The following is a 24389-nucleotide window of genomic DNA, read 5'->3' as shown; positions in this document are numbered from 1 at the left end:
AATACTTGGATCATGCCAACAGTAGAATTACAGATGGAACCACTTGGGGCTTTTAGAAACATTTTAGATAAAACAAGTGCATTAGGTTATTACTGAAGGTCTAGTGGTTGATGCCGCTCTTACATTTCTTCTGGATATCAGAGGTTGTATAGTATGTTGTTTGTGTATAGCTCACATTTGGTGTTGTTTTACGTCTTATGTATCTTGCTGTGTAGATATTAACTTACCCTATGTGCGTGTTTTCAGACTCTTCAGTGCACTTTCACTCGTTTAGGAGACTGTATGTCTTTCAGTACCATTTCTACATACTTCGGTGGGTTTAACTTTGCAAATATGAGTACTGTTTGGCTGTTGTCAATGCAAATCACTTTTTTGCACTTTTGTTTTGCTTGCACTGCGAAATGGAGCAGCCGGTATCAAGAACGGTGCCAACGTCTCCTTTCAGTCCACATTAATACAAAAAATTGGGGAGGGGTTTGTTAGATCTAGAGCCCATTATTATTAGCGCGCTCGAATAGCTAGGAGCGTTACGGTTGAACGAGTCTAGTACGAACACTCATAGCATAACAGCTCCACATAAACGCCCACGTTGGGCGTTGATGTTGGGCTGTGACGTTTCAAGTTTTTATACCAGCTTGCTAAGGACTGCTGTTTTATTGACATTACAGCTAAACGCGAGTGAAGTTTCGAGAAATTAACGCCGTCCAATGAATATGGCCTAACCTAAGCTGTTAAAAAGCGCTAAGAGTTCCAGATGAAAGTCTTCACAAAGTATAGAGAATGCAGTTTACCGCAACGCCCAGTAAATTCACACGGCTGCTCGAAAATAGTAAGGTAATAAAAGAAACAAACAAGCTTTATGAACGCAAATCAAACAAAACATTGCTGTCTGGCTGGAATCACTCGTTCAAGAGTAGTACCATGAAGCGGGAAAAAACGTAACAAGTTATAAAGGAACGGCCGAAAAACAAATGATGCATTCGCTTGAACATGTTTGTCATGCGTGACCGGGATAGCGAGAAGCTCAGAAAAATAGGAAACTTTCTTTCTCATGTCCTTGTTGTTTTCTTGCCTGTATGCACCGTTAACCCCAAGCCGAACAAAAATAAAAAAAAAAGATACGAAATATGCAGTGACGCATAGCCAAGAATACGAACTTCAAATGGCCTGTCCTGGCGATCAATTTCAGACAGTCTCTGGGCCTGTTTGCTGGCCGGTTGCAATTTCGACGAGGGAGCACAGTGGTACATGTTTCATTTCACGGCCCTGGCTATGGTATATCTTCCCAGCGTGCCTCTTGGATAGGGTGGTTTGTACCTTGCATTTAGACATACTCGTTGTTTGGGTCATTCTCCCACTGCTGCTGTTTATGTCATTGTCTGTACTTCCATTCTTGTCAACAGACTTGCGTGGCACGGCCGTTATATCGAATTTTTTTGCTTGTTTCCTTCAAGCGCGCCACCTTCTTACTACCAGGCCTCCGACCCACATTTTATGTTCTCTTTCTCATGCGCTGCAGGGCAGATTCGACGTGCTGTACTGCCGTATCGAAGGAAGATTTCGATTTTGAACGATATTCTCGGCCCCGTCTCACATACTAACGGAGCACACAAATGCGGCCATACATAGTACATGCCATCCGCCATGCCACCCGCAGGACGTTGTATAATATCTCGCAACGAGACACGCAGCAATTTCTTTTCCAGATCACGGAAGGATCGTTTTTCATCTACGCGACGCTTCGTAGAATTTTTCCTTGCCTAGCATTTCGTGGCGAGCCCATTCTTTTCCCGAGCAGTTGCGTCCATGGGACAGTCTTCCCAGCACAAAATAAGCGCGTATCAGTTTCTCGGATCGAGCACTCGTGCAGGAGACTGCTTGATCAAGCAGAAAGTGAGGGGAGCAAAATGCTTTAGGACTAGCCTAATTGTGTCGTCTGCATTTAAAGGAATATCCACTGTTATAGATAGCAGCGAACCGGTATATAGGCTGGGATTACTGAAGAAAATGAGTTCAAACTTTGTTCAATACTTCCCGTGGTTCTTTCCCGACTTCAGCGTATGAATGAAAAATGCAGGTAATACATATTACGAACTAGGCGTTTTTTTAACATTATGATGTTATAATGTACATGGACGAGTATACTCGTCCATGTACATTACTTCTTCATCTACAGCATGATTCTTAAGGTTGAAGGTGATGTGGTTTGTAAGTAGAGAAAAACGATTGCCTATGTATATTTTCTACACATGTTCATTTGTGCTGCTGTCTTACAATTTGTCTGTCTTATGAAAGTATATCTGTTTCCGCTAACCAATAATAAAGCTTTCCTGCCCGAACTGTGATATTTTCTGTTGTGGGCATTTTGCATACACGAAAGATGTAGACACGCGTTTTACGTCAAAGGTAATGCACGTGGGCAACTAGCAACAACGTCTACCAGTTGTGAGCATAGCACACACAAAAGCACCCATGCTTTAGCCATCGTACGGGCATGTGGTAGTCATGCATGTCCCTACTCGATGTTATGTAGGCCTTTTAACTACAAACTTACAAACGTCATGTGTGACGGGCAATCAGAGATATAGGTAATGCGCGCAATCCCAGCTCCAACTCTTGCGTTACTGAATAGTCAAAATATGTAGAGGAGTGTATTTCACTCCTTCCAAAGTCTGTCTTGCTTAAACTACTACACAGTGTGCCCCAACTACCAAGCAGCGAGATTTAACAATATGCAAATGCCACGTAGCTGGACAGAACCAAGGTAATCTTGTTGGCTGTCAGTTGGAGATACTCAGATTATTTCTTTTTTTGCATTCCACCTAATTACATAATTAGTCTTAAATAATAATAAAGTTCTCGAATAATATAACTAGATTAAAAGCGTAAATGCGAAAATCGTAGATCGACATGAAAACTTCCGATACAGTTTTCTGTTGCTCAATATGTGCTACATAAAAGTGATTTTCCCAGCGTGAAATACCACGAATACACGGAAAATTGTTTCGCGACTGACCTCTTCGAAAAAAACATTTTCGACAACCCGTTCGAAAACACGTTCGAAAAAAAAAAACACTTTTATGTAGCGTGTATTGAGCAACAGAAAGCTGCATTGGGCGTTTTTCGCGCTGCTCTACAATTTTCTCTTTCACATTTTTCATCCAATTGTAACATTTGAGAACATGATTAATTAATTAAGAGTATTTATGTAATTAGGCGGAATGCAAAACTAATCGCTGTATCTGCAAGCCACGGCAAGGATTACCTTGGTTCTGTCCAGTTACGTGGCATTTACATATTTTTAAACCTTTGTGCATGATAGTTGGGACACCCTGTATATTTAGACACACACATCTTCCTCATATATGTATGTACATGCATACGCAATACGGTGATTATGTTCAGGATACTTTAGTTATTGCTGTTTTTGTTCATACTGATTGTTTGAGAAAGCGCTAAATGAGGCATACTTATATGAGAACGTTAATTACTAGTGCACAATGAACAAATATTGGTTGAAAAAATAGCGATTATTTCTTGTACTGTGATACGTCCGCGGCGCCGTATAGCGTAGAACTATACCATTCTCATTTTATTCCAAGCACCGGGTTTCGAATTTACGTAACCGCACACGCAAGCATACGGCGATGACGGGCAGCCTTGTTTTAAGAGCCAAATAAAACATTGCCCGCGTTTATAGGAGGTCACTTTTGTTTGCTTTGAAAACAAGCAGCATTTTCTACCTTGGAAGTTAGCTTTCTTAATCTAATTCGCTGACACGACGTTAGATGCGTGCAGAAGTGCAGACGGTTTCGCTCGATCCAAGCTAGCGCACTGAAAATAAATAGGCCGACGATGAGGGCGGTGTCGGCATCTGCGATTCGTCTGCTTTCGCTTGGTTAGCTTTCAGCGGCTGGTAGAAAATTGCGGCGGAATGCAACGGAAGTTCAACAATTCCGCTAAAACACATTCTAATTGCATTGCATTGAATTCAGGGGTTTTACGTGCTAAAATTACGATTTGATTATCAGGCACGCCTTAGTGGGGGACTCTCAGTCAATTTTGACTAGGAGGGGAACTTCAACGTTACCCCAATGCACGGGACAGGGGCTTTTTTTTTTTGCATTTTGCCCCCATCTAAATGCAGCCGCAGCGGCCGAGATTCGATCCTGTGACCTCGTGCTTAGCAGCGCAACACCATAGCCAATAAGCCAGCGCGGCGGGCCTCACAATCGAAGAACATTTTGTAGAGTGATATCGTATCCGTGCTGAAAGGGCTCTACTACGTTATACTGCTATGCTAAATTTTTTTATTATACGCAGAGAAATTTGTTCTCGCCGGAAGCACCGAGTAACCAGTGGCAGAGCGTTTAGTGGGCAGCCAAATTTTATTAATTTCAATACGGGATCGTCTACGCCTATACTGAAAACAATCGGTCGCTGTTCAGCATGTTACTGCAGCTTTAGTGCGTGCGCGTCACTTCACTTTTACGTGGTGACCCTTTTCGATTTGCTAGCGACCCGTGACCGAATGATTAAGTGGCTGGAGCCCGGAAAATTTTCACGAACAGTGGATAGCTAATGAAAGAAAAAAAAAAGAGAAATGGTGGCAGAATCGGAAATAATTATATTACTTTTGGTCGGCGTAATTATGCTGTAATCAGTTCGTTCATGTCATATCAGATCGGGAATTTTCGCGGTTGTCGCGAGGCCACGTGACCGGCAGGCGAAGTGGGCTCAGCGAAAAAAAAGTTTGACCAGTCGTGGAGGGTTAATGGCAGTAATTGAATAGAAACAGATTGGAATACTTTTATTGTATAGGGCCCCTGAATGGCCAAACGTTCAATGGGCTGAATTATATAAACTGATGAACCGACGGAATGAAGCCAGCAGGTCAGTGAAACATTTGCAAGTGTAATGTACATTTGCTTTATATTTTATAGCTAACAATTTCCACTAAGACTAATACAACATGAAAAATGAGGTACGGAATGGTATATTTTAGGCACGGCAAGAATGTTTTCACAAAATTTGCATCCCACAAGAGCTTGAGTAGCAGCCCACTGTGTTCTCTAGTTTATTCTTGCCTTATTAAATATTTTTCCCTAACTTTATGTTCAGCCTTGGATGCTGTTTATGATAAATATAACAAACCGAATAATGGGGTTGCACATGCTGGCTTATTTTATCTGCTCTTTATATTTCAGCGCAACTATTAGTGCGATTACATGCACTAATATTGTCCGAACTATCATGTGAAAACGTGTCTCATAAAAAGGCTAATACGAGAAGCATTAACGACAAGCACCCTCATTGATTGGCGGCAAAGCCGAACCGGTAACTGACTGAAGTTGTGGAGGAAAGAGCGGCCAGCTTATTGCTGTGCAATTGCGCCTTAACTCAGAACTGACACATTACTAGCCAAACTAGTGCCATTGCAGTCCTTGACGTTAGCTGAAAAATTGCGCGGTTCACTAATTCAAACTTAAAGTAAAGACCCTTCCAGCCACATGTCTAGGTGAAAGAGCTGCGGTGCCGACATGTAATTTTTAAATTAGTTTAATATTGACTGCAACGGAACGAAGGTCCTGTTGCAGTCATTGGCTGTGGGACGCTGGTCTGCATACTATTTGTTGTTTACTCATTGTTATTTGAATGAAGAATAAACTGAAACTGAACATGCCGCGACACGAGGAATTGTGGAATGAAAAGTTTAAGTTACCGGTGCTTTTTTTGTTTGCGTTCAGCACCGTTTGAATAACGTGGGGAATAAGACGTTTTCCCTTAAGGCTGATATGCATACACAATTATCTTTCACAGAAGCGAAAATTCACGGGCCTTGAAAAACTTAAGAGGAGTCGGATGAGAACAGACAGCTTAATTAAACTGTCAGAACGATGCCTAGGGTGAATTCACTTCGCTCGATAAAGTTGATAATGGCGTGACGTTTTGAAATACCATGAGAATAAGAAATGAGAATGAAAAAAAATTATGTATAAACAATTTAGCAGCGGTGAAAAAAAATTCCATGTTCAAAATGCACATCTCAGGCAATTACACGCTGCACAAGGGTCAAAGGCAAGAAGTGAGGACCTTGGGCTCGAATGGGCGCAAGCGCAATCCCGATTCTCTGGATCAAGAAAAATGAGCGCCAGTGTTATGAAATCTTGGAACCTTTGATATCAGTTGTCGGAGCTGCTCAAGTTTAATTATTCTTCTCGGTGCGCATATCGCCTGGTCTTTTTCTGCTATTGTCTCCCTTTTCAGTATTGCAATCAATGGGCACGACTCTGATAAGTAGCTTTGGTATATGCAAATGGTGTTTGGAAACTCAGTTTGTCTTCTCGGTTGACAGCAATCGTAGCTTTGAATTGCCGCTTCGAAAAGTTTGTAAAGACCAAGCAGTGGTACTCGCTAGGAAACGTTTCGCTAACAAGCTTCAGTGAAAAGTGTGCTCACGAAGTAGTTTTCTCTGTTATTTAAACGTGCATAACTTTTGTCTCCTGTGGACATGATGTAGTAAGGATATCTGTTACATTTTTGTTCTTCGTTGTTGCGCACCAGGCAAGCAAGCTGTGTGCGCGCACACCCGTTTTCACTCCCACTGGTTCCTGAAGCAGCGTATCGTTATTTCCCTTCTCCCGGCCCTTTCAGCATCCAATATATGGCATCCAGTATATGGCATCAGGTTAAATGGAGAGCTAAAGCTGAAAGGGTTTACGGGCCAGCGGCGAGGGGAGATGGCAGTGGAGCGCCGCACTATGGAAGCGTTTCAGCTCAGCGATCCCTCGCTCGGTCAAGCGGAGCGCTTTGCTCCGCCGCTTGTCGAACAAGGTTGGAGTTACTATGAAATGATCAGTACGCTCGTTACAGGTTCTCGATCTCGGTCATCTACTTCAAATCGTCGCCAAATGGCCTCGTTGCTGAAACCTCTCGCAGCTGGATACAGAGGTCCTCTTCAGTGACGAAACACCTCCGAGGCTTTTCTCGCCGGCAAGCGAGCCAGCGCCGCGTCTGAAGACGACGCCGACGAGATGCAAGTGCTGTTCGTCATCGGCTTCGCAAAGACGCTGGTGCGCTGCGCACGCTCCGCCGGGGAGTGGATATCAGCGAGCGAGCGGCGCGCTCCGTAAAAGCGCTGTCCGCCCCAGCGTACCGCACATGCGCAGTGGCGTCTAGGCTGGCCCGCTGAGCTATAATTCTTCAATAAAGTTGTTGCTCACCACCAGCCAGCGTATCGTTCACATCGCATATCGGTTATAGCTCATTTACAACAGTGGCGACCAGATCGCGGATACCGACCATGCGGTGAAAGTAGACCAAGACGGACTGCCGCTACGCGAAGCACCGAGAGAGCCATGGCCAGCTACCGCTGTTCGACGATACCAGAGATAAGTGGAAACCATATCTCGTGAGGGCGGAAACATATTTTGAAGCCAACGGCATTGCCGACGTGAACAAGCACCGAGCACTGCTTGTGGCTGCTCTCCGCACGCAAAGAGTTCAAGTGCTTGCTGGCCGAATTGCGCCAAGGATGTTCCAATTCCACCATGTATGCCGAAGTGGTCGCCGCTCTAAACAACTACTAAAACCCCAAACGTCACGAGACAGCAGAGAGTTATACGTTTTTTATGCGTTGCCAACAGGAAGGGGAGCCAACGGAAGAGTTTCTGGTCGACATACGACGCATAGCAGACAACTGCAACTTTGGCGGCGCATTAGACTAGAAGTTCAGGGATCAGATTGTTTGCGTCCTATGCTCAACTAATCTACGCAAGCAATTACTAAGAAAAGGTAGACGACTCCGAAAGCCTGGCCATTTCAGCGGAAGCAGCTGACAACGTTGCTAAAGACATGAGCGTAGAACTGCCAATGGTGCTCAAAGTTCAAGCCCGTCATAGATCAAGATAACTGAGCGCAAAGCCCAGCACAAACTTGTGGACGATGCGGATACACGAAGCATAACAATAACGCTCAAAGAACTTACTAAAGCAAACGCAATGAACCACGTAATTGCATTTCAATGGATACCTGGGCACTGCAATATTCCCGGTAATACTGCAGCGGACGCAGCTGCGAATCGAGCGCACAATAACGCAGAGACAACCAATCTTCCCCTATTGCGTAGTGAAGTCCATCTGATCCTGAAACAGATTTCTTGTCGCCTCAGTAAAACTACCTGGTTTGACCAGCAAACTAAAAACTCGGAGTTATACTCTATAGACCCATGTATAAACTTATCAATGCCGGAAACTCTAAGAGACAACAGAAAATTTGAAACATTGGTACACCGACTGCGTCTTGGTACTGCATTTACGAAACACTTCTTGTGCAGAATAAAACGTGCCTCTAGTCCGCAGTGTTCTTGTGGCCACCCAGACGAAGATGTGCATCATCTTCTCCTCGAATGCACGAAATACGATACACAAAGAACGGTACTGCAAGCTAATTTATGTATATTAGACAGAAGACCATTCACTCTTAAAAAGATACTTGGCCTATGGCCAACTGCGGGCCTTCAAAAAAGAGCACTTCTTGCTCTGAAAAAGTTTTTGGAGGACACCAACATTTTGGGAAAATATTAGGTACCCGATATTCGAATACGCTAAATGAGTTACATAAATGTTGTTCGTGGTCCATAATTGGTTTATGTGATGATCGCAACTTTTACGCGATATGTATGATTCTGTTCTGTACTTGCAGTGTATTACATGTGCTGTGTGTTTTGGCTGTTCAAAACATCTGACTTTATATATGTGTACGTGGACTGAACTAATGCACAGAACTTTGCGACTCATGTACTGTTGGACCGTATAGTTTTTATTCACCCAGTGTTCTACTGAGTGTTATATTTTGTGTCACTATTCTTCCTTTTTACGTAAATTTGTTTCGTTTGCCAAGTGACAAGGAGTAGCCGGTGCCACCATAAAGGCGCCAACCTCTCCTAACATTTCACTTCAATAAAAAAAAAAACGCCTGCCGGTAGGCTAAAGTACGCTGTTGGCGTGGTCACTTAGCTAAAGGGTGCTACGCCACGACAGCACATGTAGGAGTTGCAAAGCGGACAGAGGGTGTAAAAGCATTGACAGTCATGCAAACCGCGACGAACAATGACGATCACGACGAAGCCAGAGGAGCGCACGTCTGGACGCCAATTTATAAAGAATGGATTGGAACCCCCGATACAACGCACGTTTGTTGGGGAGACGCGGAGCTGCCCGTGGAACTCGACACGGGATACGTCGTGTGCGTCATATAATGGAGAAGGACATTCAACAAGTGCAGATACTCCCATAAAGCCCAGCGGCCGAAACGGCTTGAGCGCATTAAGCGGCCGGGGTTAACACCTGGATCACAAGTCCGATTTCCCGTTTGGCCGCGCGTGTTTTGAACGCTAGCTGGCACGCGTCACATCGGCTACGCTGATCGGTGCGTCTTTTTTTATGTTGCTACCGCACGCGGCCTTAGTGCGAAATCGTTTTACTATTTAGTGAAAATGATTGCGGCCGATTTTTGCAAGCCTCCGTCGAATCTGCGCCACTTGAAATTTCATTAAGTTCACTCAGAATGCCTTGTAAATGAGGAAATGTTTCTTTTGCCCTATATAAATGCTCGTTACGGGCTTACTGTGCATTCATCCCGCGCTGTGGCACCAGGTAAGCAGCTGCTTCGGTACGTAGCTCCACCGGACGGCATCAGCTGAAATAAGTAAATTACAAGCATGTGTCATTTTGGTAATTAGCCCTTATAGAAATACTGCGTGTAGAGACGAAAAATGCGGAAGTGGATAATGGGTGGCTTTACGTACATAGCGTAGAAAATACCCGACTCATTCCAAGCGATACCATAAAATATGAAGAAAATATATGATTTCGAAGCATCCCTCCCTTCCTGCACATTATTTCCTGCACTTTAAGAGCACATTTGGACGGGCGACTGCGTGTTTCCAAACAACTTGGCCTGAACCGACGCGATGAAACGCTACGTACACAGAGGTGGCCACAACACGGGCTCTCAGCCAGACCATGCTAGACGATCACATAATGCCTTCTATGGCAACAATAAAATTCAAACAGCGCTATACGACAGGACCAGAAAGAGGAGGAGACAAACTCAAAGAAAATGTGTGGGTGAAAAGCCTGTCTTCAGTCCTTCAGAAGAAAAAAATTTTGATCTACGAGTTCCTTGTTTATGAGCTGCTCGGCGCGATCTTTCGCACGTTCTGCCGAAACAAGCACCACACTCGCGTGTTATCACACTTCGCAATCTCTCGTCGCGTTTTCGACAAGCACGAGCACCTAAAGAAGGTATATGTTGGGGGCCATAAAAAAGGGATGAACCTGCCCCAGTACGATTCAGTACACGCGGAACTAACTGCGTCAAACGGCCGAGCTGCTTTACGCTAACTGCGGCGCAAAGCCGGATGCAGCAAGCTTGCCCAAGAACTGCCTAAATAAGTTACAGTAATGTCGGCGCCCACAGAAAGCGTCGCAAACATCTCCCAGTACGAGTCATTAACTGAATCTAACTGCGCCAGGATGGCGGAGCTGTTTTTCATTAACTGCGTCGCAGACTGTGAAACAAATTTTCTCACCGTGCTGTAGTCCAATAGTCCAGTGCTGCCTTGTCGAAATCTATACGAAGCGTAATACGCCGGGAGCCAAAAAATCAGACCACATAAAAAAAAATGAAAAATAAAGAGGAAGCGAGGGTGAGACAAACGGGTCGCGGAACAGGCGAACTTCATGCGCTCAGCCAGCCTCGCTGTTCGCTTCAGTGGCGTGTTTGGCGTATGATGCATGCATGTGGCGCGTCTGGCGTGCCGTTAGCTTGTTGCTAGGTGACGCAAGAAAAATAAGTCGCAAACTAAAAGTTCATTTACACGCCAAACTTTTCTTTAGTTTTATCGGGAAAGAATAAAAAAATACAACATTGTAAATCCGTTTCACATTATTTTTTTTTCCGGTGCTCACGTCCGCCAACGGATGGGGCAAATGCCAGGTTTGACGTGTTTCTAGTCGCCAGTTTTCGTTAAGTCTACCCTCTTGTTGAATTTCCTTCTTTATTGTCATATCGCGGCAAGTTAACGACAGACAATGCGCACAGGGGCCACGGATGAAGGAGCCAAGAATGGAGCGGTCATGTTGCGCAAGAGGCCCGTGCTGGGTGAACTCGAACTGTCGGTGCGGTGCAAAAAGTATCCGTCGTGGGCACGCTAATTGTTCTTTACTATAAAGGACCAAGTTTGTGTGTACACGACCTGATGATTGCGCTCGGCAAGACGGTCGTTTCGATCGGACAGCTGACAGCGTTCGGTTTTCCAGCCGATGCTATAGGTCAACCGAGCACATGGTGAACAGGTTTCTCACCGGTTACGAGCACGTCTTCGCGGCGGATCTGGTCTCATGAAAGGTCCACCCGCAAGCCTGAAGCTCAGGGAGAATATGGCACCAAAATTTTGTGAGGCGAGATCCCTGCCTTGTGAACTCCGCGATAAGGTCTACAGCGATAAGGTCTACAGCGAAATTGATCGGTTGGTGGTACTTGGCGTCTTATCACCGGTACAGCATGCAGAGTGGGCTACGCCTCCAGTAGAATTATAGTGAAAAAAAAGAAGATTCTGCTGTAAGAACATGCGGGGATTTTAAGGTCACCCTAAACCCAGCATATGATGGGGAGCATTATCCACTTCCGGTAATCGAGAACATCTTTGCTAACGTAAATGGGGGTGAAGGACGCGTATAATCAAGTACCGCTCGATGACGCGTCACGCAAACAGTGTGTTATTAGCGCTCATCGTGATCTGTTTCGTTATAACACTTCCGTTTGGTATAGCATCCGAGCCGACTATTTTTCAAAGATGGATGCAATGCACGGCGGGCTACCAGGCCTCCAAGCTTACCTTGATGGCGTGCTAGTGACAGAACATATAGCAGTGGCAGCGGAGAGCGGCTTAAGGAAGTTTTGTAGCGGTTGAGAGACCAAGGCGTTAAGCTTAGCGCCCACAAATGCAAGTTTCAAAAACCTTCAGTCACGAAACCTTAGGCATCACATGGGTCGTGAATGACTGCACCCCATTGAGAAGAACGTAGATGCCGTTATGCAAGTGCCACGTCCACGAAGTGCCGCAGAGTTGCGTTCACTCAGGAGCATGCTCACGTACTGCGCACGATTCGTGCCAAATATCTCCACTGTGGCAGAAGAGATAAAGCCGTCTTCGTGACAACAAAGACGGATCTCATCATCAGCGCCTCATCTCATCGACAGACTACGGCAACAGTCATTATAACATATTCTCAAGAAGTGTGCAGCAGCACTACGTCGGGCTGGATGGCACCGACGACTCAACGCATGCTAACAGCCATGCTGCCAGAAAGAAATGTTAAAATAGTGCGGAAAGCCAGTCACGCATCCGTAGAGGGCAACAAACTCGCCAACTCCGATTATAGACCCGGCGCCGGAGGACACAGAAGAGGTCACTAGACTGACAACATACCAAGAAATCACTAACACTACAGACTCAACCGCAAAACACTCCCACAACCACATCCGCAGCTCACGAAGACGCAAGAGACAACACTCAGATTCTTGCAAACCGACACGTTCCCGCTCCCAAGGATGCTTCTTCCCATGCTCCCTACTCAATATGACGAACAATGTAAATACTGTGAACAGCTAGGAATCCTCCGGCACACTGTTATAGACTGCAAACAAAATTCAGTCTTCCGTTATCTGGTCCAGCTCCCGCCTCTCGAACCAGATAACGTTGGTTGAGAGGGCGGTTGTAGTCCAGACGGCGCATGGATTCCCGTCAAGAGGGAACCACTCCTGCAAGTCAAGCCACCTTAAGGCTCATTAAAGACGTTTTTTTTTTCTCTCTCTTTCTCTCCAGGGGGGTTCCGCCATTGTACCGTTTAATGCCAAAAAGCGTGTTGGGAATTGCTGCAAGCGCAGCAGACTGTATTCGAAAAAGCTAAGCAAAACTTGAATAATGCGCAACTTCCCAAAATATCTGGCAGCTGGTCTCGGATGTACATCAATTTTGCAGGGCCGATGGCAGGCTAGAAGATCCTGGTGGTGGTATGAACACACGAAGCGGATTGAAGCGGTTCCCTTGAGGCACGCGAACGCAGCTTGCACTATTCGGTGTTTGCGAAGCATGTTATGGCGTTCCAGGGTACCGCGCGCAATCATGTCCGATAATGACACGCAGTTCGAAAGCCAATAGTTTGCCATGGTCGTAGCAAGAAACAATATTGTGCACCTGCGTACAGTGTCATTCCATAGGCAGTCAATGGACCGCAGAAAGAGTGGTTCGAACTCTGGGGGATGGGTTGCGACATATGACGCAAGGGCCGCTGGAAGATAACCTAATGCGACTGTTCTTCAATTGCAGGTAAACCCCACACAGGGATGCAAAGTCTGCCTCCGAGATGCTGATCGACTGTCAGCTACGTTCGCGCATGGATGCGTGCTTGCCGCCCCGGGCTGCCGACTCATCGACGGGCCCTGACGACTGGGCCGTCTACTCAGGCAACAGTGTGTATGTGCGAAATCATGGAACCGGTGCAAAATAGGAACCGGGGCACGTGGAACTACTTCCGGAGTCAGTGTAGTAAAGGCTGAAAAACCAGCCGGAGTAGTGCGGTGCCACGTCGACCAAGCCCGCCGCCGTCATGAAGCTACGCCTGGAAGGACGTCCTACGCAGCTAATGCAAGCGAACAGTCTCACGGCTGACCTGACACAACCAGCGCTGTCTCTTCATCGCCTGACGGGGCCAGCGCTGTCTCGTCAGCGTCATGTCCACGCACAGCAGCCGAGGAACCATCTGCGGCAGAACAGACACCAACAGGCGAGAGAAATGTCCAAGCTCTACTGCCGGAGCCAGCTCCTGACGTCGAGGCGGCCCACGAAGCGACAGGCCACGTGCAATCTTATCTAAGGAGATTGACACGAACTCGGAAGCCAGTACAGCGGTTACAATTAAGCGGAAAGGAATGTTACATTTCTGTTGTTCGTTGTTGCGGGCCAACCAAGCAAGCTGTGCGCGCACAGACACGTATTCACTCGCCCTCTTCCTGAACCAGCGTATCGTTATTTCCCTCTCCTTTGCCCCAACCATTTCAGCACTGTATCCTATACAGGCTTTTTCCACGTAACTTCATTCAAGGATAAAAAAAAAAGAAGTGGTTAACCCCAAGCTGAATGAAACCAACGACTTATGGTTTGCCGTCATGTGGTGCTCTGTGGAGTATATATTTAAATGTATAGATTAATTATTAATTAACCAATATGAATTATGCAATTATTGAATATTACTTTTAGGGCCAAGTGTACCTCGTTGCGTTGTACAGGGGGTTATGAGACGACCCATCCTATTTTTATTGTGGCAACGTATAGATGCTGCGTGGCAATTTTTTAGGCGCAAGAATCAAATCCACGTGACTGCACTCGTGCGCTATCGTACTGCAGCACTCTCAACCATGCGTGAAGCCTATCGCTTATCAGGGAGAGAGAGAGAGAGAGAGAGAGAATAAACTTTATTCAAGAACCCCGGTCCGGGTTCGCCGCTTATCAGGGACGACGGCGCTTCCTTTGCGTATGCCGCCGCTAAAGATGCTGGCGCTCTGTGACGCACTGCGAAGCCTAGAGCTGCTGCCACTCATTTCGCCACGGTCCGCGCGAACGGTTCTTTCGCACGAGCCGCAATTGAGAGCGCTGCAATACTATAGCGCATGAGCGTAGTCACGTGGCTTTTAGATTTCGCGAGTTTTTTTTTTAAGCACTGGAAAAGAACATCGCCCAGCGCGTACGTTGCAACGAAAAATTGGATCGGTGGTTTCGGAACCCAGTCTACAACGCAACGAAGTGCACTTGGCTCTAAACTGAATTTTGCATAATTCATGTTAGTTCAATAACTAATTAAGCGGAATACAAAAAGTGCTCTAAGGAGCCCCACATGACGGCAAACCATATGCCGTTGGTTTCATTCAGCCGCGGCTACCTCCTCTTATTAAATCCTAGGCACAAGTTACGTGAAACACCCTGTAATTTATATAGATCTGCTTGCACATAAGTACTACAATGAAAGTAAATAGGCAAAGTAACGTCCATGCTCACAAAATGCTAATACGCAACACCCTGCAAAGCAAGTGTAAATTTTGCCATCCATATTGAAACACCGAAAAATGCCGTATGGAAAGCAAAGTCTTTGTTTACCAGTGTAATCAATTTCGGTTCCCATGCGCATGATGTTCTCGGTCAGGGCGTCAGTGGTATAAGACATGGTTGCTTGATATTTGCTACTGTTTGGTGCTACTGTGATTGTTAACAAAAGTCAAAGTGTCGCTATCATATCGCCAGTCAGAAGGAGCATCGCACATGCAGACACCTTTATTTGCTAAAGAAATAGCACACCATCAGCGACGACACATGCTTTTTCCTAAGGAGTGTATTAAAATTAGTGACCCAACTTCCCATTCATAACACAACATAGTCTCATATATGTCTCCCCAAAAGTGTGCGGACACCTGTGTTGTTTATTTGGTACGAGCTGATTACTTTCCTGAATGTTTTCTTGCGACGAGGATTGACTGTTTCATTTCGGACTTCAGTTTAGAAAACTTGTAAACTTTTTTCTTTTCATTTGCTGCTAGATAACAGTCGAGCTATATCCTGTGTGTGTTACCAAAGTGAAACTTGGCCGAGATCACCAATAAGCAAGCCACACGAAGAATCAGCTCCAACGTCGAGGCATTGCATATTGATCGCGAAAAAGGCCCATGAAAGAAACAGAAATGACACCACAGGCAATATCAGGAACACTTTGCCTAACCACTTCGACCACTTCGAACAGGACACAGGATGGTGTTTAAAATTTAACGTTGCAATAACGGCGCCTCTCGGCGACACTCTATATAGTCTCCTGACAATGTAATCGAGGTATGTGAGGCAATCTCACGGTGTAGCTGTGGCTTCGTAAAAAATTCAACTCACAATTATTTACTTCCACTTCTACTTGAACACGCCGGATGCGCATTGTTTTCGCTGCCCTCTTGTTTTGCCCTCGGACTTTCTACCGCACCCTCCTCCCCTCCACAAATTGTGGTTGCACCAACCCTACTTTCAAGTTCACTTAATAATTCAAAAAGCCGTGCGCATACTCCTAACTTCTGTTGCCGAGGCCGCCTCAAACAAGAACGTATTAATATTGTACATGCTGAAAGTCAACTCTCTCTTTGCGACGTAAAATAACACGTTACCAAAAAGAGCATCCTGTCTCTTTTCTCGAGCGACGCTTTCTGCGCCTCTATTTTCTACTTGGTATCTAGGTGCTAGATGATGGTTGCTGCTGTCTCGCAGATTATTCAGCATGGGCCACTGAGCATCAGTCATTGGGCATGTGCTCGAATAGAAAACGTAGGTCACTCGTACGTGCAGTTGGGCCTTAGGCAGCGAGCACGTGAACGTTCTTGGTCAATATTTCAAGAATGGGCATGTGCTGCTGATTAGGTACCTGGATACTCAAGCAGAACAAGACGCAAGAAGTGAAGGAGTCGGCCATGGAAGATTGAAAAAGTTGACTACGGAGGACTGAACAAAACATCTTGAATGTTTGCCTTTAGCCCTTATGGTATTTTCTTTTTCGGGGGGGGGGGGGTTACTTTTGAATCGATCCGGTATCATAATCCCCTTTGTGGGTAGGAGTCACGTTTTGAGGCAAAAACAACAGCAACAACCAGCCGGCTGCAAGAGTTGAAAAACAGGTAAAGCTAATAAAATGGAACCAGAATGCGTAATGAAGAAGCGTTGAGCTACCCAGAAGTGAAAGAATCCGCCAACGAAAGCAGCCGCGAGTAGATAAGGAAACTAAGTGAACAAAAGGGGCACCAGAGCGAGCATTGAGCAAGGAGCCTGCGGCTACAGGAACGTGGCAAGTGAGAAGGGAAAAGATTTAGGTATAAACAAAGAACTTCGTTTATCACTTGTTTTCACAAGACATAGAATTCATGGCATTATTACTACTAATATTATTATTAAACTTATAATTACTACCCCTTTCGTAAAGTGCAATACGTCCTCCTGCCTCCCACACAACTGTCGTTTCCAATTTTGCAAAAGTCTACACAAGCAATTTTCGCTTTCGTATATTTAGTGAATTGTATGTATTGTAGTCTAGTTGCTATAAACCAAGAAAAAAATGTTTTTTTTTTTTACCGCAACAATTTTCGCCCTTTTTTCATCGTTCGTATTGAATTCGATGTTCGCGCCGGCCCCGAATAAAATAATTTCCACCACGCTTCACAAGAACGGCACCCCGAGGTTTTGTGTCGGCGTAATTTTCATATCATGATGCTCGACACACTATTGATTTGGTGATCTGGGTTGCCACAATACTGGTACGTACATTCGCCTCCACAAGGGAGTATCAACGTATCCGGAATTCTTCCTACAAGCTCCCCAATCTCCGATAACACTTCTCGTCATTAGCTTTCTCCTGAAAAAAAAAAAACGTTTGAGAGATGTCTGAGCAACGGGTGCCTCGTTTTAAGTGTACGGCAAATTTCAGTGTCACCCGTGGTAGTACAATATTATTGTTGAGCTGTCAAAGTTGGCCCTGAAAAAAAAAAGTACATATTGCTATATATTGTCGTTGCATACATATTCGTCTCTATTTCTGCGCACTCACTACTGGGTGTCACCTGATGTAGGTCATTAGCTTGCCGAAAATGTGCACGACACCACCGTAGCAAAAAAATAAAACATCGTCAGCATGCAGGGATGAAACCACTGAGATCAAAATTCTATGCACTTGTGTAGTCGAGCGTCATCAGTGAGAACACACCTTGGCCAGCACAGCTTGGACAACATAAGAAATAGCTAGACTTATACAATTGCCCCCAAAAGGGAAACGTGAACTGAAAGAGACTTTATTTTCGGTTATACTTTGAGGGGGGGGGGGGGGAAGACGTGAAAAAAGAAAGGATTCATGAGCTGCTTCGTGAGCCCATCGACTCCTACAGTGCATAGCCGCCATCGGCAAACGCCACCCCATGACCAAAACAAACAAAATATAACTGAATATTGGCTAAAACTCAAACAACACTTGAACATGAGTAACAACGTGGGCGTAACGCGAAAGTATTAACAAGAATATATCGAGGTATGTAGTCAAAGTTCTAGTCATAATATGTTGTCAATGTCAACAGAAGGTTAGCAATAGATGCAACAGCGAGATTTCACATTAGCATGCTAATAGAACAAAAAAAGCGCTATAAGCGTGGCCTTACGCAAGATCTAGTGAAGATTACATTACGTACTGGTGGTACGAAGGAAATAATCGGTGCGTGGGAGGAGACCATGTATAAAGATAAAAAAAATACGTGAAAGCGCAGTTATTTACTCCAATAGAGCCACACGCAATAAGCTAACTAATCGGCTGTCTGCTCCGATATCTACGAAAGATCATAAAGGACCGGCTTAAGCGGTCGACGGAAATTTATAAAGATTCAATGCAAGGCAGTCGGCAAGAGCTCATTCTTTCTCAGAGTGATGCCGCTCTCGCATCGCAAGTTTCATGGATGAGCTTCGCAAGTAAAAGAGAGAGAGAGAGAGAGAGAGAGTGGAGTTATTATATGCTTACTGATACTTTGAGCAGGAACTTTGTTACAGCCACGATAAATTGTGTCTGTGATAAATGATTTTCTGCGACTATGTATTTCTTTTTTTCATTGGCCCTAGTTATTTTTATGAGAGAGCAACAAAATCAGTTTATGATCAACAATAACTAAATTGACATATAAATGAGAGGCCACCTTTATGCCGCTTTCGATAAAGTACCTAGATTAAGTCTATTGTGCTGCTTCTCACGAGGAATAACAGCAAGCTACGTAAATGACGCTTTCGTGGGAAGGAATCTCTTTTGGAAACACCAAGTAGTTTAAAGTGAGGACAAAGCTATGCGAAGCAGCAAAGGCGATATTTAATTTGTATTATTTCTTGAGCACCTCGCAATCTTTTATGTCTTGGCATATTCTTATGGAAATTAGACAGAAAATTGACCTTCCGCAAGAGGAGAATAGAGTAATTGCGTACACTGAGCTGGAAGACTCCTTTTGAATTATTTGGTTTTCTCTCAGCAGTGTCGTTTCGGGAGATGATATGGACCATCAAGGCACTACTTCATAGAATTCACGGTGTTCATTGTGGTCATGCGTTAAAGACTCTTGGAAAAACGGTAATAAGCCCATCGCTCCCAGCGATGCTGTGTTCTTTCAAAAGGGCGTGCTCTTCTTAATCGTCTTCCTTTGACTGGAAGCATTTTTTTTTTGTTCTTCTTGTAACTTCTATTCGGCACAGCTTTATAGGTTGGCTTGTCATTTGCCCGAGGGCGATTGACCATTAACGCCAGCAGGCTCGCCAAAAAAGAAGTTGATTAAGAGAAAAGATACAAATCTCGTATGGTCCCCAAAGTTTAACAATCGTGTTGCTTTGTGGCTGCCTGAAACTAGACAAAACCTTAACGTCTGAAAGTAAAGAGACGCATACTTATTTATATGCATTCAGAAATATGACACGGGACAGCAGCAGAAAATAGGACAACATACTTGGCAACAATCAGACAGTTAAATTAGACAGACTGCAATGACACATGCTTAAGAGTTCAGCAGAGGAGAGTCCAAAAGTACCGTCAGAAAAACAGCTCAAGTAGGCTTGGCGGCGTCCCAAATGCCGGAAGTAAATGCGACTCGCTGCAGAGATCCGATTCCTAACGGCTAACTTTTACCTGAGCCAAACGGGCTGTCGCGCTTTTGGACCGATAGCCTGAGAGCAACCCAACTTTCTCAGTAAACGAGTACAAGGATACACAAGATCGATCACATCTACGCTGGATTTCTTTGAGGTTTCAAGACAGACTGGCGGAGGACAATATCGCGAAGTTCGGATGATTCCTACCCATGGAATTACTACTGTACATCTTCCAAGAATGACAGAAAGCAAAACTATGTAACGAAATATTTTTTTGCTTGTGTGGGCTATAGCAGTTTAGCTTTTTGTTATTACAGATAATTGCGTGGTTTTTATTGACATTCATGCCGGAAGCTCTTCTTGAGTCTGGCGGCGTAATGTCTACCGGTGGGCTCCTGATGTGTATTTTTTAAGGTTCAGTAATGAAATTTCCTTGCCCAAATTTCAACCTGACTATATGACTGATCTGATAAGCGGCATGTGGCTCCAACCAACGCGATTGTTTGCAAAGCACCTAAAATAAAAGCAAGTTTGTTTGTTTTGTTGTGCCCGCAGGGCTCGACAGGATATGCATGGCGTGTGCTCCTTCCCAAGGACCATTCACGCCAAAGAAAGGCCGACGCCGTGTTGGACGATGCCTGCACCCATTTCGATAACCGGTTAGTAACCGGTGGCAGTGTGGTTGTGATCCTACAACTTCCGGCAGCCGAAGCGGACATGGAACCCTCATATACTCATATCGGAATATGTGGTCACACACACGAATACATACTCATGCATGCTCACATATAGTCGAATACGCAGTGTCATGCATTACGGAGAAATCATTATTCCTAAAGTAACCCGTGCAATCTAGAATAGCCACCCACAGGTCGCTACTTTAAATTTAATATTCAAGGCTGATTCCATTGCATGTCGCAATATGCCCAGCAGAGAGTGGTTTATTTTGTCCAGCTTCTGCCTATTACCCAACACTCTATACTAGCCCTCTAAGTATGCAACAATTCGCAATAGTGTAGGCAAAGTCTGACACCATACGCGTGGACACATGGTCATAGCAAAAGAACGCTGTTATGTTTCCTTTTTTTTTTTGCCAGAGTATCGTGTTCTACGACGAACGCACACAATGACCTGCTATGTTTTCCAAGTCAACAGTGCTGTTTTGTTACACTGTATCGCACAGAGAAACTACGACAAATCGTACGCTCAGGGCGGGAACCGATTATTACGTTCTTTACGAAGGCCGCAATTAAATCTTCCCGAAAACAAATCGCGCACCAGGCCAACCCTAGCCCCCCACCTCCGGGCGCACGCTTCTCACAATATTGCACTTGGTGGGGTACTTCGTCATGGCCCGGTGCCCGTCCTTATATACGTCTTCTTCGAGAAGAATGCCTTTCATAGCGATTCCGAGATCTGTAATATGGGCCACCTCCCTTATACGCTCTTCCTGGTTCAATTTTATTCTCAATACGAATGCCTAGTCCATCCCGCCTACCCCCCCCCCCCTTTGACCCCTTCCCCTCGGCCCCCCTTACGGCGCTATCTATCGTCCGCCGAGTGTCCGCCAAGTTTAGGGATTGTTGGCAGCAATACGGTGTGTGTCGCCATTACAGCTGAACACAATATGCAATATGATTTCGCTCTGATTATTCTTTTTGTAAGAAATTGCGTCTAACACATGTCCTTTATTTACTACTGGGTCTATGAGCTAATGGTAAACATGGCTTTCGAGGACAGACGCCGCAATGCAGCTTCGACACCTGGCACGCAATCTCACACTGACCGAGTGGAACTCGCCAAACTTGCGACTTACACGACTGCATCGACTAAACCCCTCCCTGCAACTGCCACCTCCACTCGGACTTCCTCGGCGTGAAGCTACGCTTCTCTGTCGCCTTTGGTTAGGAGTTGCCTTCACAAAGGCATACTCTACATTAATTGGAATGACTGACAGCGCAGCATGCGAGGTCTGTGGCACCGAAGAAAACATCGACCACCTGCTGTGCCACTGTCCACGATACACCCCTGAGAGACAAGAACTTGCCAAAGCTTTTCAAAAACTGGACAATCGGCCGCTTTCTGTGCAGGTGCTGTTGGAACACCGCCCCCATCGCCCGTCGGCCCATAAAGCGGTGAAGGCACTTTTGTGCTACTTAAGGACGACGGGTTTGTGCGACCATCTGTGACTTTTAATGCGATTTCTCTAAGACCACACGCGTCAGTGAACTCGCCGCAACTTCCTTCTTTTCTTCCCTCCTCTCTCTCCCTGTGATCTTTGTTTTCCCCTTTCCCATTCCCCCGGTGTAGGGTAGCCAACCGGACGTTATTCTGGTTAACCTCCCTGCCTCCTCCTTATCTCTTTCCCTCCTCCTGTGGCACCGTATCAACACAAGTTGCAAATATTTTCGAAAAACATGGTTGCATGCCTGCATCGCTCCATAGCTCCACGCCAGTTCGCGTCATAAATTAAGATGGACAAAATGACACCGACCAGATATGAAAGAATGCCATGGTTTTTATCGCAGATTATAACACCACTGTTAAATCCTAGAACTTGAAGCAGTGACTCCTTGAAGTTCTGGCTGGCGTTCGTTGAGGCGGGCGTCCGTTCTTTAGCGCATTATGTTGTGCAATACATAAGTATATGCAGCGAATTGCACCTGAGTGTGTTTTCTCGCAGAAAAGTTCGATCCACGGTGAGCCTGGACAGCGTCGACGTCCTTATGAAACGCCGCCTTTCCGTTATAAGTAATTTGTTTTTTATTGATGCAAGTTAATTTCTTTCTTTATTGCTTTTTCAAGCTTTTTACGACGGGGGTGCATTTTCTTGCGTTAAAATTTATGGAGTAATCTGGCCATCGTGCAATAAACAAGCTCTGAAACAATTTATAATTCAGGACCATTACTCAGCGTTTCCCTCAGTTAAACTACCTGTCGGTATTTTTTAGTCCCTTATAAATATTTATAGCCAATGGGAGCAGGCAATGGGCACAGTTCAAGAAAGAAGGCCATGCACTAAATAGCACAATGTGCTTGAAAATTAGGATATTTGGGTGAGCTAACTGGCTCAAGTTTGGGAGTTTCAGAAAATTTAGGAAGAACGGTCACGAAATTCCAAAAGCGTTGTAACCTCAGAAAGCAACAACAAAAATAAACGCATAGGTTCGTATTTTTGCGCGTCATATACACCTTATCACTTTATATGAAAGACAGGGATTCCAGCATGCTACGCCGACACATGCGTGTTTGTCGGAGCACAGGAACACAACTTCAAGAGAGCGAGCCTTTCAAGCACGTGGCTTTTCATATGCGCTCGTATTTCGCAGCGGCATGCGTGAAAACAAAGCATTTCCGTAACATTTCTGCGCAGAGTCTGGCGTGATGACGCGACAGGAATGGCATATTGTGATTCACCAAAATATCTCCAACTGGCAATGTTTGCCTTTCTCTTTATGCTACGATGATATCAGTCGCCGTGGAATAAAGCCTCAATTCTCTTTTATGCTGACAATATAATATACATCTACCGTGCAATGAGACGCTGCGCTTCGGCTTTATAAGATTAGGTAATGAGAAAAGAAATTGAGCCAACTGTGAAATTATATGCTGAGTCGGAAGAACGACGCAAATAGAATGGAATGCTTGAATGCCTGATTGCTTTTCTTACAGAGCGATGTAGGACTGGGTATCGTATGAAACGCTGCTAGGTGGCTTTTTTTTACGCACCTTTCTTCTATTTCCTTTTTTTTATACGCTATAGGGATGCGACGGTGCGCAGTGAAATAGTACGACGCCTTGGGAAGATCACTCGTGTTTTATTTCCCTAGTAAACGCGCGTGCCTGAGTTCCCGCGACATACTATTGCACGTGTACTTCAAGCGAAAACTCAATATGCAAAGCCAGTGCGATGGTTTATGGTTGGCTGGAACTTGTTCGCTGTCTGTGATTTCTCATGCAATATCAGGCAGCGAGCACGCCTGCCGCACAGTAGAACATGATTTTTTTATTCAACTATAATAAAGTGTGATGAATGCATGCACGGAGTGAACGCAGCTTTCGGATCGATTTCATTGCATAATATTTTCTTTTTCACGTGAGAAAAAGAACGAAGATATATTGCTTTGCGCGAAACGGAGCCCCTTACGACTTCGTGATCGATGGCATGGCTTCAAATGATCTTGCTGCCCGGTTGGTTTGCCATATGTGTTTTTTTCAGCTACAAGAGAAATAAGGGTTGTGATAACAGCGCAGGTAAAGAGATGAAATCTCTTTGTGGCCTTATAAGGTTGATTGTGTTATATTCGTGCACAATGAGTACTCTATAAGCAATCCCAGTTTCACTGTCTATCCCACAGAGTTGTGTCACGTGCACCCATAAGCGATCTTGAGTAGAACGCGCGTGACCATTTGGGAAGGCCAGAATTTGTAAGAGTTTCGCAAGACCAAGAAAATAAAACCCTTTATAGCAAGATACTGCGTTATGGTTGAAAGTTTCCTGAAGCATGAAGTTCAAGTGTGTTGAGCCACCACGATGCGTTAATGGCTATTGCCTTATCCCAATCACCAACTCACGTGTTCAAGGGACGCCTTGGGGCCTCCATCTGAACTTGCACGTGTTTACACTGCGCTCGAAAAT

General features: G+C 45.1%; 1 protein-coding gene across 10 annotated transcripts in view; it reads right to left on the bottom strand.

Annotated features, from left to right (window-relative positions):
- Positions 1 to 24389, bottom strand: part of LOC135905513 (cell adhesion molecule Dscam1-like) — a 910071-nt gene that overhangs the window by 623795 nt on the left and 261887 nt on the right. For 9 of the 10 annotated variants that reach the window (XM_070535540.1, XM_070535538.1, XM_070535541.1 and 6 more), the window contains one exon: positions 9628 to 9699. In XM_070535540.1, coding sequence (XP_070391641.1) covers positions 9628 to 9638 — 11 coding nt within the window. In that variant the 5' untranslated portion in view covers positions 9639 to 9699. Of the gene's footprint in view, positions 1 to 9627; positions 9700 to 10594; positions 10772 to 24389 lie in introns of those variants that run through there. The other variant, XM_070535543.1, reaches the window with a different exon arrangement.

This window comes from Dermacentor albipictus, chromosome 3, assembly GCF_038994185.2.
Source record: "Dermacentor albipictus isolate Rhodes 1998 colony chromosome 3, USDA_Dalb.pri_finalv2, whole genome shotgun sequence".
NCBI lineage: Eukaryota > Metazoa > Arthropoda > Arachnida > Ixodida > Ixodidae > Dermacentor > Dermacentor albipictus.
The sequence above is the reverse complement of the archived record's forward strand: the minus strand, read 5'-3'. Positions and strand labels throughout refer to the sequence as shown.